This window comes from Mesoplodon bidens (assembly GCF_964165515.1).
Source record: "Mesoplodon bidens genome assembly, contig: HAP1_SCAFFOLD_789, whole genome shotgun sequence".
NCBI lineage: Eukaryota > Metazoa > Chordata > Mammalia > Artiodactyla > Ziphiidae > Mesoplodon > Mesoplodon bidens.
The window spans coordinates 1-13,957 of record NW_027671702.1 but is presented as its reverse complement, the minus strand read 5'-3'; the positions used below and the strand labels follow the sequence as shown (position 1 = coordinate 13,957).

Below are 13,957 nucleotides of genomic sequence, written 5' to 3'. Positions count from 1 at the left end.
GAAAGTTATTTAATGTACTGGAGATAACTGTGACTTACTGATCAAATATTTGAATACTTATACTTACCTGGGATTTCATTTCTGCTGAAAGAAAAAGGAAGAACAGGACTCACCTAAAAAACAAACTTTAGAAATGAAAGTAAAAACCTTATCACACACTATCACTTTTGGAAGCAGCATAGAGGGGCAGTCAACGGTAAAACACTGGTGAAATAGGTCAAAACTCTAGGCCAAAAATCCATTATTATTATCGTCAGTGACAGTACCACAACTGTGCCCTTCATAATTAATAAGCACTCCTAAGAATCTTCATTTGGCACCACATGATGTGTTGAAGAGAAACACTCTGGGAGGTTTTGAATCACACTTGGTATTTTGTTAGCCAAGTTACAGGAGAATTTTTAAAGTGGGGGGAAGGGAAGAAGGAAACGGACCAGAAAAAGAATTGAAGCCATCATCTACAGACCAACAAAGCACTGAGAGTTCCAAACGTTATGTCAGACACTAAAGTGACTGATAGAGGCTCAAGTGGTTTATAAAACCTATAAAAAGACTACACCAGCAAAGTCCCCATTTATCGGTAGAGATCAGAAACTAAAACAAGGAATATTTTAGCTTAAAACCTTATCTCAAGAGAATCATATACACTTCACATGAATAAAAATACCTGAAACCAAACATTTTTAAAAGCTCCAATACCCAAAATAGAAAGAAAAAAATTAATTCAGAAGACTCAATCAATCCGTGATAATCACAAAACGGCTGGGCAATCTCTATCTCCCTTCCACATTAACCATCCATCCCCTGGAAGACCAAGGGAGATCAGACCTTCCAGACTTACCTTCCAGACCTTCCAGACACCTGGCTGCTGCAAAATTCGATGGAGACTCCTTGTGGAACAGCAGTTTCGCATCTCTTGGGTCTCTCCCTATCGTGATCATGCAGGAAGCAAGTCTGGCTGTGCTATTTCTTATCATTGTCTGTCACCCATCTGCACCATGCTATTGAAAAAGTAGTTCCCTTTCCCCCAGAAGGTTGAGGCTCAGCTACAGGGGTAATTCTCCTGGGCACACAGTCATTATTTAGGCCGACTCAGTGACTTCAACAGGCTTAATCATGTGATCAGGTTTGTTGCCAGCTGCATAATGCTCCCACATCTGTAGGTAGAGCCGCTCTAGTTCCATTGTGTATTGTTTGGTGTTGAACAGAGGGCTAGATGTTCTCTGCTTCCAGACTTTGCCACGAATTTTCTTCAGGTATTCGAGATCAGTTCCCAGTTTCACAGCTATCTCTTCATATTCTTGCCGATTTTTAGCAATCAGCTCAAGACAGCCTAAACAAGTGAGCTGGGAACCTGCAACTCGGGAAGCAAGAGTCTCTCCTGGCATAGTCACCATGGGGGTCCCTGCCCAAAGGACATCCATCCCTGTGGTGTGGCCATTACAGAGTGGAGTGTCCAAGCAGACATCAGCCAGCTGGCCTCTCCGAACATGTTCCTCTTTAGGAGCAACAGGTGAAAAAATGATACGGTTTGGGGGAAGGCCCATATTTTGTGCGTACTGTTGAATATTAGCTTCTCCTGCTGCTGGAAAACGCAACAGCCACAGTACACTATTGGGAACACGCTTCAGAATATTTGCCCACATCTGCAAAGTAGATGGGTCAATTTTGTATAACTGATTAAAGTTACAGTACACAATGGCATCTTCCGGTAACCTGTACTGAGAACGTGTGGTTACAATAATGGTACGGGGAACCTCCTCTCCAGTGGCAGCCTTATTGTTGATCAGGGTAGTTGCCAGGCCATTGCTAATACTGAATCCATTCATTGTAATCTGAATTTGTCCTCTGTTAATCATTTCAATAACTGCTTCTGCAACAGTATTCATAGGAATGACAGGCATATTAAGAGCTGTATTACTGCTGTCTGCGTTGTCTTCTCCATCAGGACATTTCATCTTGACTATTTGCACATCTGATAGACTATCAAGAAATCCTTGGAGGTCGATGCCATTCAGCACAATCCGATTGTCATAAATGTGCCCATTGGACTTAAAATCGATGACGGCTTTTTTCTTCAGGTGCGGGAACATATTAGTATGATCACCAATAAAGAACGTATGGGGCATATAAGCCAGTTTCTCAGAATACTGCTCAGCAACTTCAGCAGGTGACGTTTCCTGATCAGTGATGATATAATCCATGAAAAGCACGCCACTAGTCCCAGGGTACCCCAGCCACATTGCCTGAATAGGAGCTGGCCTGAGAGCAAAGAGTTCATTTCGAGCACCCCTGGTATAACCATTCATATTTACAAGGATGTGTATACCATCTTGATGGATGCGATCAGCTGCTTTCCCATTGCATGGAATCTGAGAAAGATCAGTGAAATGATTGGCTTCTGCCATCACCTTCGCTCGGAAGTTTGTGCCATCATGTGGGCTCAGGGCATAACAGAATATCTCAAATTTATCAGAATTGTGCATGCCTGGAATAGACTGCATAAGGTGAGAAGTAGGATGGTTCCCAAAGTCAGAACTCACGTATCCTACACGCAGTCGACCATCACTGAGCTTCAAGTCTGTTATATGTTCATACGGTGGTTTATGAAGGGCACTTATATTAGCCAAGCAGAGGTTCCCATGCCTCTCAGCAATAGCCTTCCTGAAGCCATGAGGAAGAGGATAGAGCATACTATGATGAGGCTGCACAGAAGGCAACCTATTCTTCTCCAACTGGTCAGCCACAATGCTGACCAACTTCTTCATTCGCTCATCATAGTCTGTCCAATCACAGACAACCTGCAGGCAATGAGCCAAATTACAATAAGCGTCAGGAAAATCAGGTTGAAGCTTCAGAACAGTGCGATAAGAAGCAATTGCTTCTGGAATATTCCCTGAATCCTGGTGAATGGAAGCCAGATTGCTGTGGGCATCCGCAAATGCAGGGTTGATCTGCACGGCACGAGTATAACACTCCAAGGCTCCCTGAACATCCTGCATCTCCCATAGAGTGTTTCCCATATTACAGTACGCATCAGCAAAGGTAGGACTGATTCGAATAGCCTCCTTATAATGCATCAGAGCTTCGTGCAGTTTTCCCTGCTGCTTCAATACACTTGCTAAATTTGAATGGGCATCAGCAAAGTCTGGGCAGAGCTCTAATGCTTTACGATACAAGTGAACTGCGTCTTCACTGTTTCCCTGTTCTCCTTTGATATTGGCTAGGTTATTCAGAGAGTCTGCATGGCTGGGACACAGCCGGAGAGCTGTACGATAACAATCTTCTGCTTCAGCAACACTGCCCTTCTCTTTGAGAGCGTTGGCTAAGTTGCAGTAAGCATCAGGGAAATGTGGTTGCAATTCAATAGCTCGCCTGTAGGTGTCTATTGCCAGATCCATCAGGCCTTGCTCATAGTATACACAAGCCAGGTTGCCATGTACCACTGCATGATTTGGACTCAAGCTTAGGGCACGAAGGTAAGCTGCCACAGCTCTGTCAAAAATCCGTGCCTCATTGAAGACATTTCCTAAATTGATATAAGCATCCAGAAAATTGGGGTCAAGGGTGACAGCCTTTTCAAAGTGATGAATTGCAAGCCAAATCTCCCCTTGTGCATTGAAAACACAGCCAAGATTACTCCAAGCTACTGCAAAGTTCGGTTGCATCTCAATTGCTTTCAAATAACATGCCTTGGCTTCTTCTAAGCCACCCAGGGCTTTGAGCAGGTTCCCCAGGTCACTGCGAACACAGTACAAAGAAGGATTGTACTGAAGAGCAGAGACGTAAGCTTGTACTGCCCCTTCCATGTCGCCTGCTGCTACCAAAGCGGCTGCCAGGTTAATATAACCATCGATGAAATCTGGTTTGAGACGCAATGCATGCCGGTAATGCTCAGTTGCTTCCTGCAACTGCCCTCTTTCCTTGTACACATTCCCCAAATTCGAATAGGCTTCTGCCAGAAGAGGGTTCTGTTTAATTGCCAGAGTACTAAAGTGGGCAGATCTGTCCAGCCTTCGACACTGGAAGTGTATAGATGAAAGTAATAAAAGTACACCAGTATTGCCTGGCTCTTGTCTCCAGAGCTGCATGCAGTGTCTCTCAGCTGTCTCAAAATCTCCTGCCTGATATTCTCGATGTGCCAGCTCAGCTAACCCTTGGAAGGAAAGCATACGTTTCGTTGGTTTTGTGCTGTCGGCCACGTTGCCCACGGAAGACGCCATCTGGAGCTTCTGGAGAGAGTGAAAAAAGGGAGTAATTGAGTCCCGCTGCCGCCACTACTGGCAAGAATGTTTCTAGTGGTAGCAAACACGAGCGCAGCAGCCGTACCACTGCTTTGGCATGCTTAAGCGGCGGCAACAGTTACCGGCACCGAACCTTAGGAACTATGGTTGGCCATCTACCTCTCATGCTCTTGAAATCTTAATTCTTAACCCTGCCCTCTTCCCCCATTTTTCTCCTAATCAGGGAATAAAAATTACCTATCCATTTGCCTTAGAAGAAATCAAAAGTCAGTAGGCCAAACACTTTTCAAAATATTGTTTTCTGTCCAGTTGGAAATGAAATACATGATTGACTTTTCTTCATCATTCATATAGTCAACGTGGAGAACATTAGGGCCGTGAATTTCAATACAGTAAGATGAGAAAATTTTAAATTGGCCTTCCCAAACCACTAATAAGTAACCGATGTTGTATAGAATGCTAAAATCTTAGAGACTGAGTTTGATATTTTAAAAGTTCTGCAAACATGAGCTAATTTCTCCTCATCAAATTTCTCATGCCTCAAACCTGAGTATCACTTTTTAAAAGATAAATTTATTTTTATTTATTTATTTATTTTTATCTTGGCTGCGTTGGGTCTTCAGTGCTGCGTGCAGGCTTTCTCTAGTTGCGGCGAGTGGGGGCTACTCTTTGTTGCGGTGTCCGGGCTTCTCATCACAGTAGCTTCTATTGTTGTTCCACAACTCTATGGGTTCCTTTTTAGGTCCTACGAAGAACCCTAGAAATTAGTTCATGTCATTATAGGTTTTTGCAAAATTGTCAAAAGTGAGATATTTTTATTTCCATCAGGTAAGTCCAGCGTCTATTTCTTTGTCAATTTTCCTTCTATCATATTCTGCTATGTTGGATCATATTGGATTGGTCACAGGCTTTCTTGAAATCTGGCTAAGGAGATGTTTTAAGTGAGGCTATTATGTGATTTTCAGACACCACCATATGTAACTGACTATATAATATCCCATTACAGGAATAACTTCCAGTACTCTTACTGACTACTCTACTGACTTAACTAGGACAAGACACAGAAGCGTAAGGACAAAAACCACCCTACAATATAGCCATGTCTTGCACTTCACAGCTCTCAAAGCATGTGCGTTTGAAGAAGAAAAAAAGAACTGAAAAGTATAAAACCAGAAGTTATTCTGTGGAAAATTATTTCAATCATCAGGCATGTGAAGGATAAGTCAAAGATTCAGTTTTCTTCAATGCTTAGTCAAAACGGAAATTTCCTTCTGTCAAGAATATACCCCAGGGCTTCCCTGGTGGTGCAGTGGTTGAGAGTCTGCCTGCCGATGCAGGGGACACGGGTTCGTGCCCCAGTCCGGGAAGATCCCATATACCACGTAGCAGCTAGGCCCGTGAGCCATGGCCACTGAGCCTCCATGTCCGGAGCCTGTGCCCCACAACGGGGAGAGGCCACAACAGTGAGAGGCCAGCATACCGCAAAAAAAAAAAAAAAAAAACCAATATACTCCAGGGGCTTCCCTGATGGCACAGTGGTTAGGAAGTCACCTGCCAATGCAGGGGACACGGGTTCGAGCCCTGGTCCGGGAAGATCCCACATGCTGCGGAGCAACTAAGACCGTGTGCCACGACTATGGAGCCTTCGCTCTAGAGCCCGTGAGCCACAACTACTGAGCCTGCGAGCCACAACTACTGAAGCTTGTGTGCCTAGAGCCTGTGCTTTGCAACAAGAGAAGCCACCACAATAAGAAGCCTGCACACCGCAACAAAGAGTATACCCCAGTCGCTGCAACTAGAGAAAGCCTGCGCACAGCAACGAAGACACAACACAGTCAAAAATAAATAAAGAAAGAAATAAAAGAATATACCCCATCAATAATGTGTGTAATGGAATGGTGTGAATGAGTATTTTATCAGAATTCCTGTAATGCACAAACCTATAGCAGTACTGAAATCAGTAATGCATTTATAATAGTAAATATTTATGAGGAAGTAATCCATAGAGGTTTTCTCAAAGTTAACAATGAACATTAATGTGACATTATCAATAATAAATTGTGATGCTGAAATAAACTTTTCTAAACTATTAATAACTAAAAGAAAACTCTAATCAACCATGTGAAAAGAAATCTAAGTCTATAAACTACAAAGTTTATTTCTTAAAATTTTATTTCTAAAACACATAAACTGTCATATGAGGAGGCAGTTAAAGAATATATAGCTACAAGAGTGGGGAAAAAGTTTTATAGAGACACATCTGGCAGTAGTTAATTTTCAAATGTCATTTTTCTAGATTTTGTGACACCTATAGTATTGATAATTGAAAGCATTTAAAAAATTGTAATTTGAAGGTTTGCTACTTCCAGGTAGAGTAAAATATTTAGAAGCAAAACAACATTTCCACTGAGAAAAATTTTAAAAGCCAAATAAAATAGTCAGCATTCAATCAAAAAGTTCTAGACATACCAAGAGATAGAATCATATGACTAAAATTCTAAGAAAAGAACAGATAATACACAAATATTTATATAAGATATTGTGTATATTTATCAGGAAAAGTCTTTATCAAGAAAAGACTTTTAAATCATCAAAATTAATATTACATTTTATTTATTTGTATATTTTATTTATATATAGATATTTAGATATTTATATAAAGAACTTAAAGTTAAAGCTCTAGTTAAGGCAGTGACAAAAGCAGTAGCAGTGGCAGTGAAAAGAAATGGTTATATTCAAGGATATTTTGTCAGTAAAAGTCCAAGATCAAATGTCTGACTGCATACATGGGATGGATAGACGGAGTGGGAAAAATCAAAGTTAACTATAGAGGTTCTAGTGAAGATGGGGTTGCCATCACCCGACCCAAGGGGTTGCTATCATCCCCAAGGTCTAGGAGACTCAAAAGGAAGGTCATGGTCGAGGAAAAGTTAATTGCTGGGAAAATAAGACTCCCAGTCTCTCCAGCTCCTTACACTAGTTTTTTTTTAAACATCTTCATTGGAGTATAATTGCTTTACAATGGTGTGTTAGTTTCCACTTTCTAACAAAGTAAATCAGTTATACATATACATATGTCCCCATATCTCTTCCCTCTTGCATCTCCCTCCCTCCCACCCTCCCTATGTCACCCCTCTAGGTGGTCACAAAGCACAGAGCTGATCTTCCTGGGCTATGCGGCTGCTTCCCACTAGCTATCTATTCCTTATACCAGTTTTGTTTTTCTGCTCATATACGTAGCAGTATTTCATTCAAGGGGAAAGTCATTGATCTGACTGGTCAAATTAAACACCATAGTTCAAGGCACATTTACAGTGGTTAGTTCCTCCACAATTTAGAAAGTAACGTTCACAATTTCCCTCTTCCTACACTGTGGAACACATTGGCCATTCCTCCAAAGTTTCCACTCCATAGAGTGGACCAGAGATGACATTAGCCCAGAACTGAGAGCTTGGCATGAGATGGTGTCAACCCCACCTAGAGCTCTGGCATAAGTTATGACCCAACCCAGCTGTACAGAGAGTTCTGCATGGAATCTTGTCTCAGCCATAATAATGTGATTCTGTTTTTCATTTGGTTTTCTTCTTTGCTTAACTTTCCCTGGCCACTCTGACAAACAAAATTTCAGGCAATCCTGGGCCACTCACTAACTTTATTCCATCTAATGTTATCCAGATTCCCAAGAAAATTACTAACTATAAAGGGGGAAATTTGGAACATGGTGAGTTTTAGGTGCCTGAAATATACAGGTAACTGAATCCAGTTAAGTAGCAAATTATTTGGATCTCAAATATGCCAGTAGAAGAGCAGACTAAGCTCAATTTAATGTACTCTTACTGGAGACACATGTAAATTCTGGGTCAGTTTTGAAAATGTTAACAGCACATAGCTGAGATTAAAAGAAAGAAAGGAGCACCTGCATGTTTCAGAAAGTAACAGAGAAATTAAATCCAGAGAAATAAGAGCAGACTGATGTGTATGCGTTCTGTTCCTTAGTAGAGGCCTTATGTACATAGGGGCTGGAGCTAGAAATCTAACATTACCTTGAGGCCAGGAATTTAGACTCAGGATGGAACAATATGGAGAAGTTAGTACAGATATCCTACAGAATTTTCATGAGGAACTGCTTAGTCCATTAAGAGGGCCAAGGGAGGTGGTGAGGAAGATTGATATCTCTTGAAAACCTTCAGGTACAGAAAACATCAGCACCTCTGAAAAGTAGGCCTGTCCTTCCCAGAGTTGTGATGGCCAGGTTGTCACTAACCTGTAAGGCCCTGTATGAATCAGAAACTGCAAGGAGAGGAATTCAAAGAAAACCAGATGCAGGATGGGTGTGGCAATAAATCCTAGGACCCTATCAGAAACAAAATTAAAACCACTCTAGAGGGAAATTTTAACAAACCAGGGCAGAGAGTATCCTAACCAGAATAAAATAATAATTCTGAGGAAGTTCCTTTACTTATTTAAGTAAGATTCAATACATTTCCATGGCCAGGCCCTTTAGAAGAATTCTAAAACATATACAAACAATTCATTTACATCTTGTATATCCCACCATCCAGAGCAAAATTCACTTAAGAACTGTACTGGTGGAAATTGGGCAGCACTATGGAGAAAATAAAATGTGTTTACCATCAAAAAACATGAAGGTAAGAAAGATAATGTCTAATTTTTTAATTATCCTGTGGTTTCTTGAAATCTTTTGGAAACCCAAACTAGAGAAACCTAGGAGGAAATGAAGATTTAAATGTTTAGAGATTTATCAACTCATCTATAAAAGCTTTATTAATCTCTTCTTTTAATAACATTCCTGAGAGGTATAAATGTGTCCAGTGATAGGGTTGAATAAGCCTGAGAGAATTTCAATTGTTTACTATTCTTGGTCAGCTCTTAAGACCTTTCAGGAGCATCTTGATTTTCATGGCCTCATCCAACAAAAGCAGGATATTTTACAGAAAGTCCTGGGCCACTTTTCGGCTTGCTTTTGTGTTTATGCTTTTGGTTTTTTCACATCGGGCGGTACATTAGGCTACCTATTGCATACTCCCTCATTCATGCATGCATTCACTCAAACAATATTGACTGAGTTGAGACATTTAATTAACACTCAATAAATGATGTTTAGATGAATGAATGCGCTTTCTATCAAAGTAAGTGTAAGTACTGAGAAAAATTACAGAATGTATGATCCCAGCCCCACAAAAGCTTATAACTGTGTTGAGGATATAACATATGCGGATGAAATAACTAATATATCATATTGGACAGTGTCTAAGTTCAAAAATGAGTTTTTATAAATAATCAGAGCCTAAGGAGCACAAAGAAGGGACAGTTCATTATGGCTTGAATCTATCAATAAATGTACATTTCAGATGAGATTTGAGATTGACCTCAAAGAAGAGGATTTAGATATATGAACAGAGAACAAAAAAGGCATGGTGATAGCATGTGCATAGATAGTGTGGCCAATATTTATGTTCTTCATTAAAGATAGTCAGAGATAACCCAAATGTAACTGTTTCCATGGGTCCATTCTCAGTATCCAAACAAAACGGCAAATCCTATCTTAGTAAAACTAATGAAAAACACAGTCTTTAACAAAGAGATTGTGAAGGAAAGGGGGAGAGAAAGGCTTGCATCCCACACCACACAACAAAACTTATTGAACTATTTGTTTAATTGTCTCCCTCTGAAAATTTCCTCTCCCTCTCTCGGTACGCGTCTCTTCTCCCACATCTGACCACACTCTACCAGCCATCTTTCCAGATCTTTCCAGAACTCTCCATCCTAGTTTCATTAGGCCACAATTTAAACATCTCACAGGTCTCCAGGATGCATCCCCATCACTTATTCCACAAAGACAAACAAAGGACACTTCTCAGGATCACGTTTCTTTGAAGGAAGAGGTCATGAGGAGTGATTATAAATAATATAAGGTGGAGAGCAGTGACTTAAAATACCATTTTTCACCTTAGAATGTGAATACAGGGAACTTTGTGAAACTAGAAAATCTAGAAAGGATTCACTGATAATTATTTATGTTCAATGAATAAAATAAAATGTAATAATACGGCTGAACTCTGACAGATTCACTTTTTCAAAAGTTGCTTTCACACACTTTCACTATTGGGATGTTTGATAAACACACCTTTCCTTCTTTACTTTCTTCTTTCTTTGCAGATACTGGCACCAAACTTTCAAACAATAACAACCTTCCCATAAGTCCCTTGCCAGGCAAGGTTAAGGTATAACAATCCAAACAAAGTTTTGAAGAAGATAACTGCTTGAAAGCACAGGAAAAGAGCTGGGTTTCTCTTATTCAACAGTCACATAATGAGTAATGTGCGAATTGGTTTAAAAAGTCTCTCTGCATGAGGGGCTAAGGTTAAGATTAGAACTTCTGAGGCCAGAAGAGCAAAATGACTACAACAATCCACATATTTTCAAGAGCTGCCCTTTGGATGTGAGGCATTGATTTTTCCCACTATTTTTTCAGCAACCCAACTGGTGTCTTTATTAAACGACATAAGAGAATACAGTGTGGCCAAGAAGGCTTAGATTTCCTTAGCCCCAAGTCAGATATTCTCCAGTGACTGTCCACTCAAATGAAAAAGAGAGATTTACAAGAGGAAACTGGATACAACTGAGTGTACTTTAATTTTACCTGAATTATTTGTTTTGTTTTCAATTCTCCGCTGAAGTGCCTACATTAATATATCTTTAAGAGCATTTCCTTAAGTTGAAGTATTCATTCAGTATATTCATTTACTATAATTTAGAAAAGCCAAATGATTTAGACAAATTCATTTCTATATTGCCACAACAGTGTATTGTGAACTAAATGACACCTGGCAGTTCTTTACTCAGATACTAACTCAATTAGAAGGCAGAACAAGGATACCTACCCATTCAGGGAAGGATAGGTCACTTAGCCTCTGTAGCTCTCTTAGGTCTCTTATCATCACAGTAACAAATTGAAGACTAAAAACCATATGATTATCTCAATAGATGAAAAAAAAGCTTTTGAAAAAAATTCAATATCCATTCATGGTAAAAACTCTCCAGAAAGTGGGCATAGAGGGAACACATACCTCAACATAATAAAGGCCATATACGACAAGCTCATAGCTAACATACTCAATGGTGAAAAGCTGAAAGCATTTCCCCTAAGATCAGGAACAAGACAAGGATGCTCACTCTCACCACTTTTATTGAAGGTACTTTTGGAAGTCCTAGCCACAGCAATCAGACAAGAAAAGTCAATAAATAAAAGGACTCCAAAATGGAAAGGAAAAAGTAAAACTGTCACTGTTTGCAGATGGCATGATCCATAGAAAATCTGAAAGACACCATCCAAAAATTATTAGAGCTCAAAAATGAACTTGGTAAATTTGCAGGATACAGAATTTATATCTAGAAATCTACTGTATTTCTATACACTAACAGTGAACTATCAGAAAGAGAAATTAAGGAAACAATCCCATTTACAATCACGTAAAAAAGAATAAAATACAGAAGAATAAATCTGCCTAAGGAGGTAAAAGACCTGTACCCAGGGAACTATATGACACTGATACAAGAAATTAAAGATGACACAAACAGCTGGAAAGATATACCATGGTCACGGATTGGAAGAATTAATATTGTTAAAGTGACCATCATACCCAAGGAAATCAATGGATTCAATGCAGTCTGTATCAACATATCAAGGGCATTTTCCACAGACCTAGAACAAATAATTTTAAAGTTTGTATGGAAACACAAAAGGTCCTGAATAGCTAAAACAGTCTTGAGAAAGAAGAACACAACTGGAGGAATCATGCTCCCTGGCTTCAGACTATGCTACAAACCTACAGTAATCAAAACAGCATGGTACTGGCACAAAAACATCGATCACTGGAACAGAATAGAGAGCCCAGAAAGAAACCCATGCACTTATGGTCAATGAATCTATGACAAAGGAGGCAAGAATATGCAGTGGAGAAATGTCTGGGCTTCCTTAGGGATGGTTTCATCAATTAATTTGTTTTCTTAAATGGACCATACTTTTCCATGTCTTTGTATACCTTGTGATTTTTTTGGTTGAAAATTTGTCTTTCAAATATTATAATGTGGTATCTATGGAAATCAGATTCTCCCACTTTCCCAGGGTTTCCTGGGCTTTTGATTGTTGGAGGCTGTAGTAGTCTGTTTGTTTAGGGACCTTTCCAAACTATTTTTGCAATGACTGTTTTCCTTATTGTATGTACGCACTGAAGTCTCTGTTCCTTTAGTTCATGTTTAGCTAATGTTTTGACAGAGATTTCCTTGAATTCCTGCACCTAAAACAAACAAAAATAAATACACACAAGCACATCCACATGCACACCCAAAACCACACACCTCTGCCCATTGTGCAGATTGCTGGATCACTCCTTCAACATTTAGCTGACCTGCATTGAGTTCAGGGCTCAGCCCATGGTAAAAGCTTAGAGACTCCTCTGGTGTTTTCAGAACATGCATCTTATCTCGAGTATGCATGTGGCTTTCCTAATTTCTCTGGACACATGTGTACTTTTTGTAGGTTCTAATTCCCCAAAGAATCTCCCCCAACTTTGGCTCCTGCATCTTCTGTGGTCTACTGTATTTCAATGCACAGTCTTCTGCCCCAGCCATCTGTGCTTTGTTAGTTCACCTTGAACTTTTTTGAGCATTGACCGCTGCTTTTCCAGACAGTGTTCCAAGTTAGCTAAGACAGAGATAAGCATCTTGTGTCAGTCCTTCAGGTAGCTCCCAGACAGGTTAGAACAGATACACATAATAATCTGAGAGTACAGTCTCTTCTGCTCCCTCCTGAAGCAGGATTGAGGGTCCCATTCTAGGAATGGTCTGCTGTTACTTTAAGACTATCACTGCATTAAGACTCCACCACTTTAAGACCATCACTACACTAACAGTGGATGGGGCAAGGGCAAGTAAAAATGCCACAAAGCTTTTCTGCCATTTTCAAATTGCCTCTTCCCTGGTTCACTATGTGTTTGGTTGCTATAAATCTTTGGCTGATTTCAGGACTAAGAGAAACTGAAAGAACCCCACAGCAAAAACCAGTATAATCAAACTCTCAGAAGCCAAACGACACAGAAAGAATCTTTTCTCCCAAAGGAGAAAGAAAAAAGAAATTTGTTACAAAGCAGGGATCCTCAAAAAGATTAGAGCTAATTTCCTATATGAAACCACGGAAGCAAGAGGCCAGCCATATTTAAAGTGCTGAAAGAAAAAAAATTGTCCACCAAGAATTCTATATTTGGCCAAACTGGTTTCAAAACGTAGGGAGAAATTAACGCATTCCCAGATGAACAAAGGCTGAGGGCATTTATTTTACAACTTCCTACCACTGCCCTATGAGAAATGTTAAATTGAACCTTCAGGTTGAAATGAAAGGACACTAGACAGCATCTCGAAGCTGTAGAAAGAAATAGAAATCTCCAGTAAAGATAAATACATGGGCAAATACTAAAGCCAGTATTGTGTTATTGGCTTGTAGCTCTACTTTTTATTTCTTACATGATTGAAAAAACAAATGTATAAAATAATCATAAATCCATGTTATTGGGCTCACAAAGTAAAAAGGTGTAATTTGTGACAATAATAATGTAAAGAGGAGGAACAGAACTGTAGAGGAACAGAGTTTCTGTGTGCTACTGAAGTTGGTTTCAATTGAAATTATATTGTTT

The 13,957-nt window shown here is 39.8% G+C and overlaps 1 protein-coding gene across 1 annotated transcript; it reads right to left on the bottom strand.

Annotated features, from left to right (window-relative positions):
* Positions 1-358: 358 nt before the first annotated feature.
* On the bottom strand, positions 359-4,223 carry LOC308611132 (UDP-N-acetylglucosamine--peptide N-acetylglucosaminyltransferase 110 kDa subunit-like; the record flags this gene model as incomplete). Its single annotated transcript, XM_081260032.1, has 1 exon — positions 359-4,223. One exon carries the CDS (start codon positions 4,221-4,223, stop codon positions 1,083-1,085), a length of 3,141 nt encoding a protein of 1,046 aa, XP_081116158.1. The 3' UTR covers positions 359-1,082.
* Positions 4,224-13,957: the final 9,734 nt, after the last annotated feature.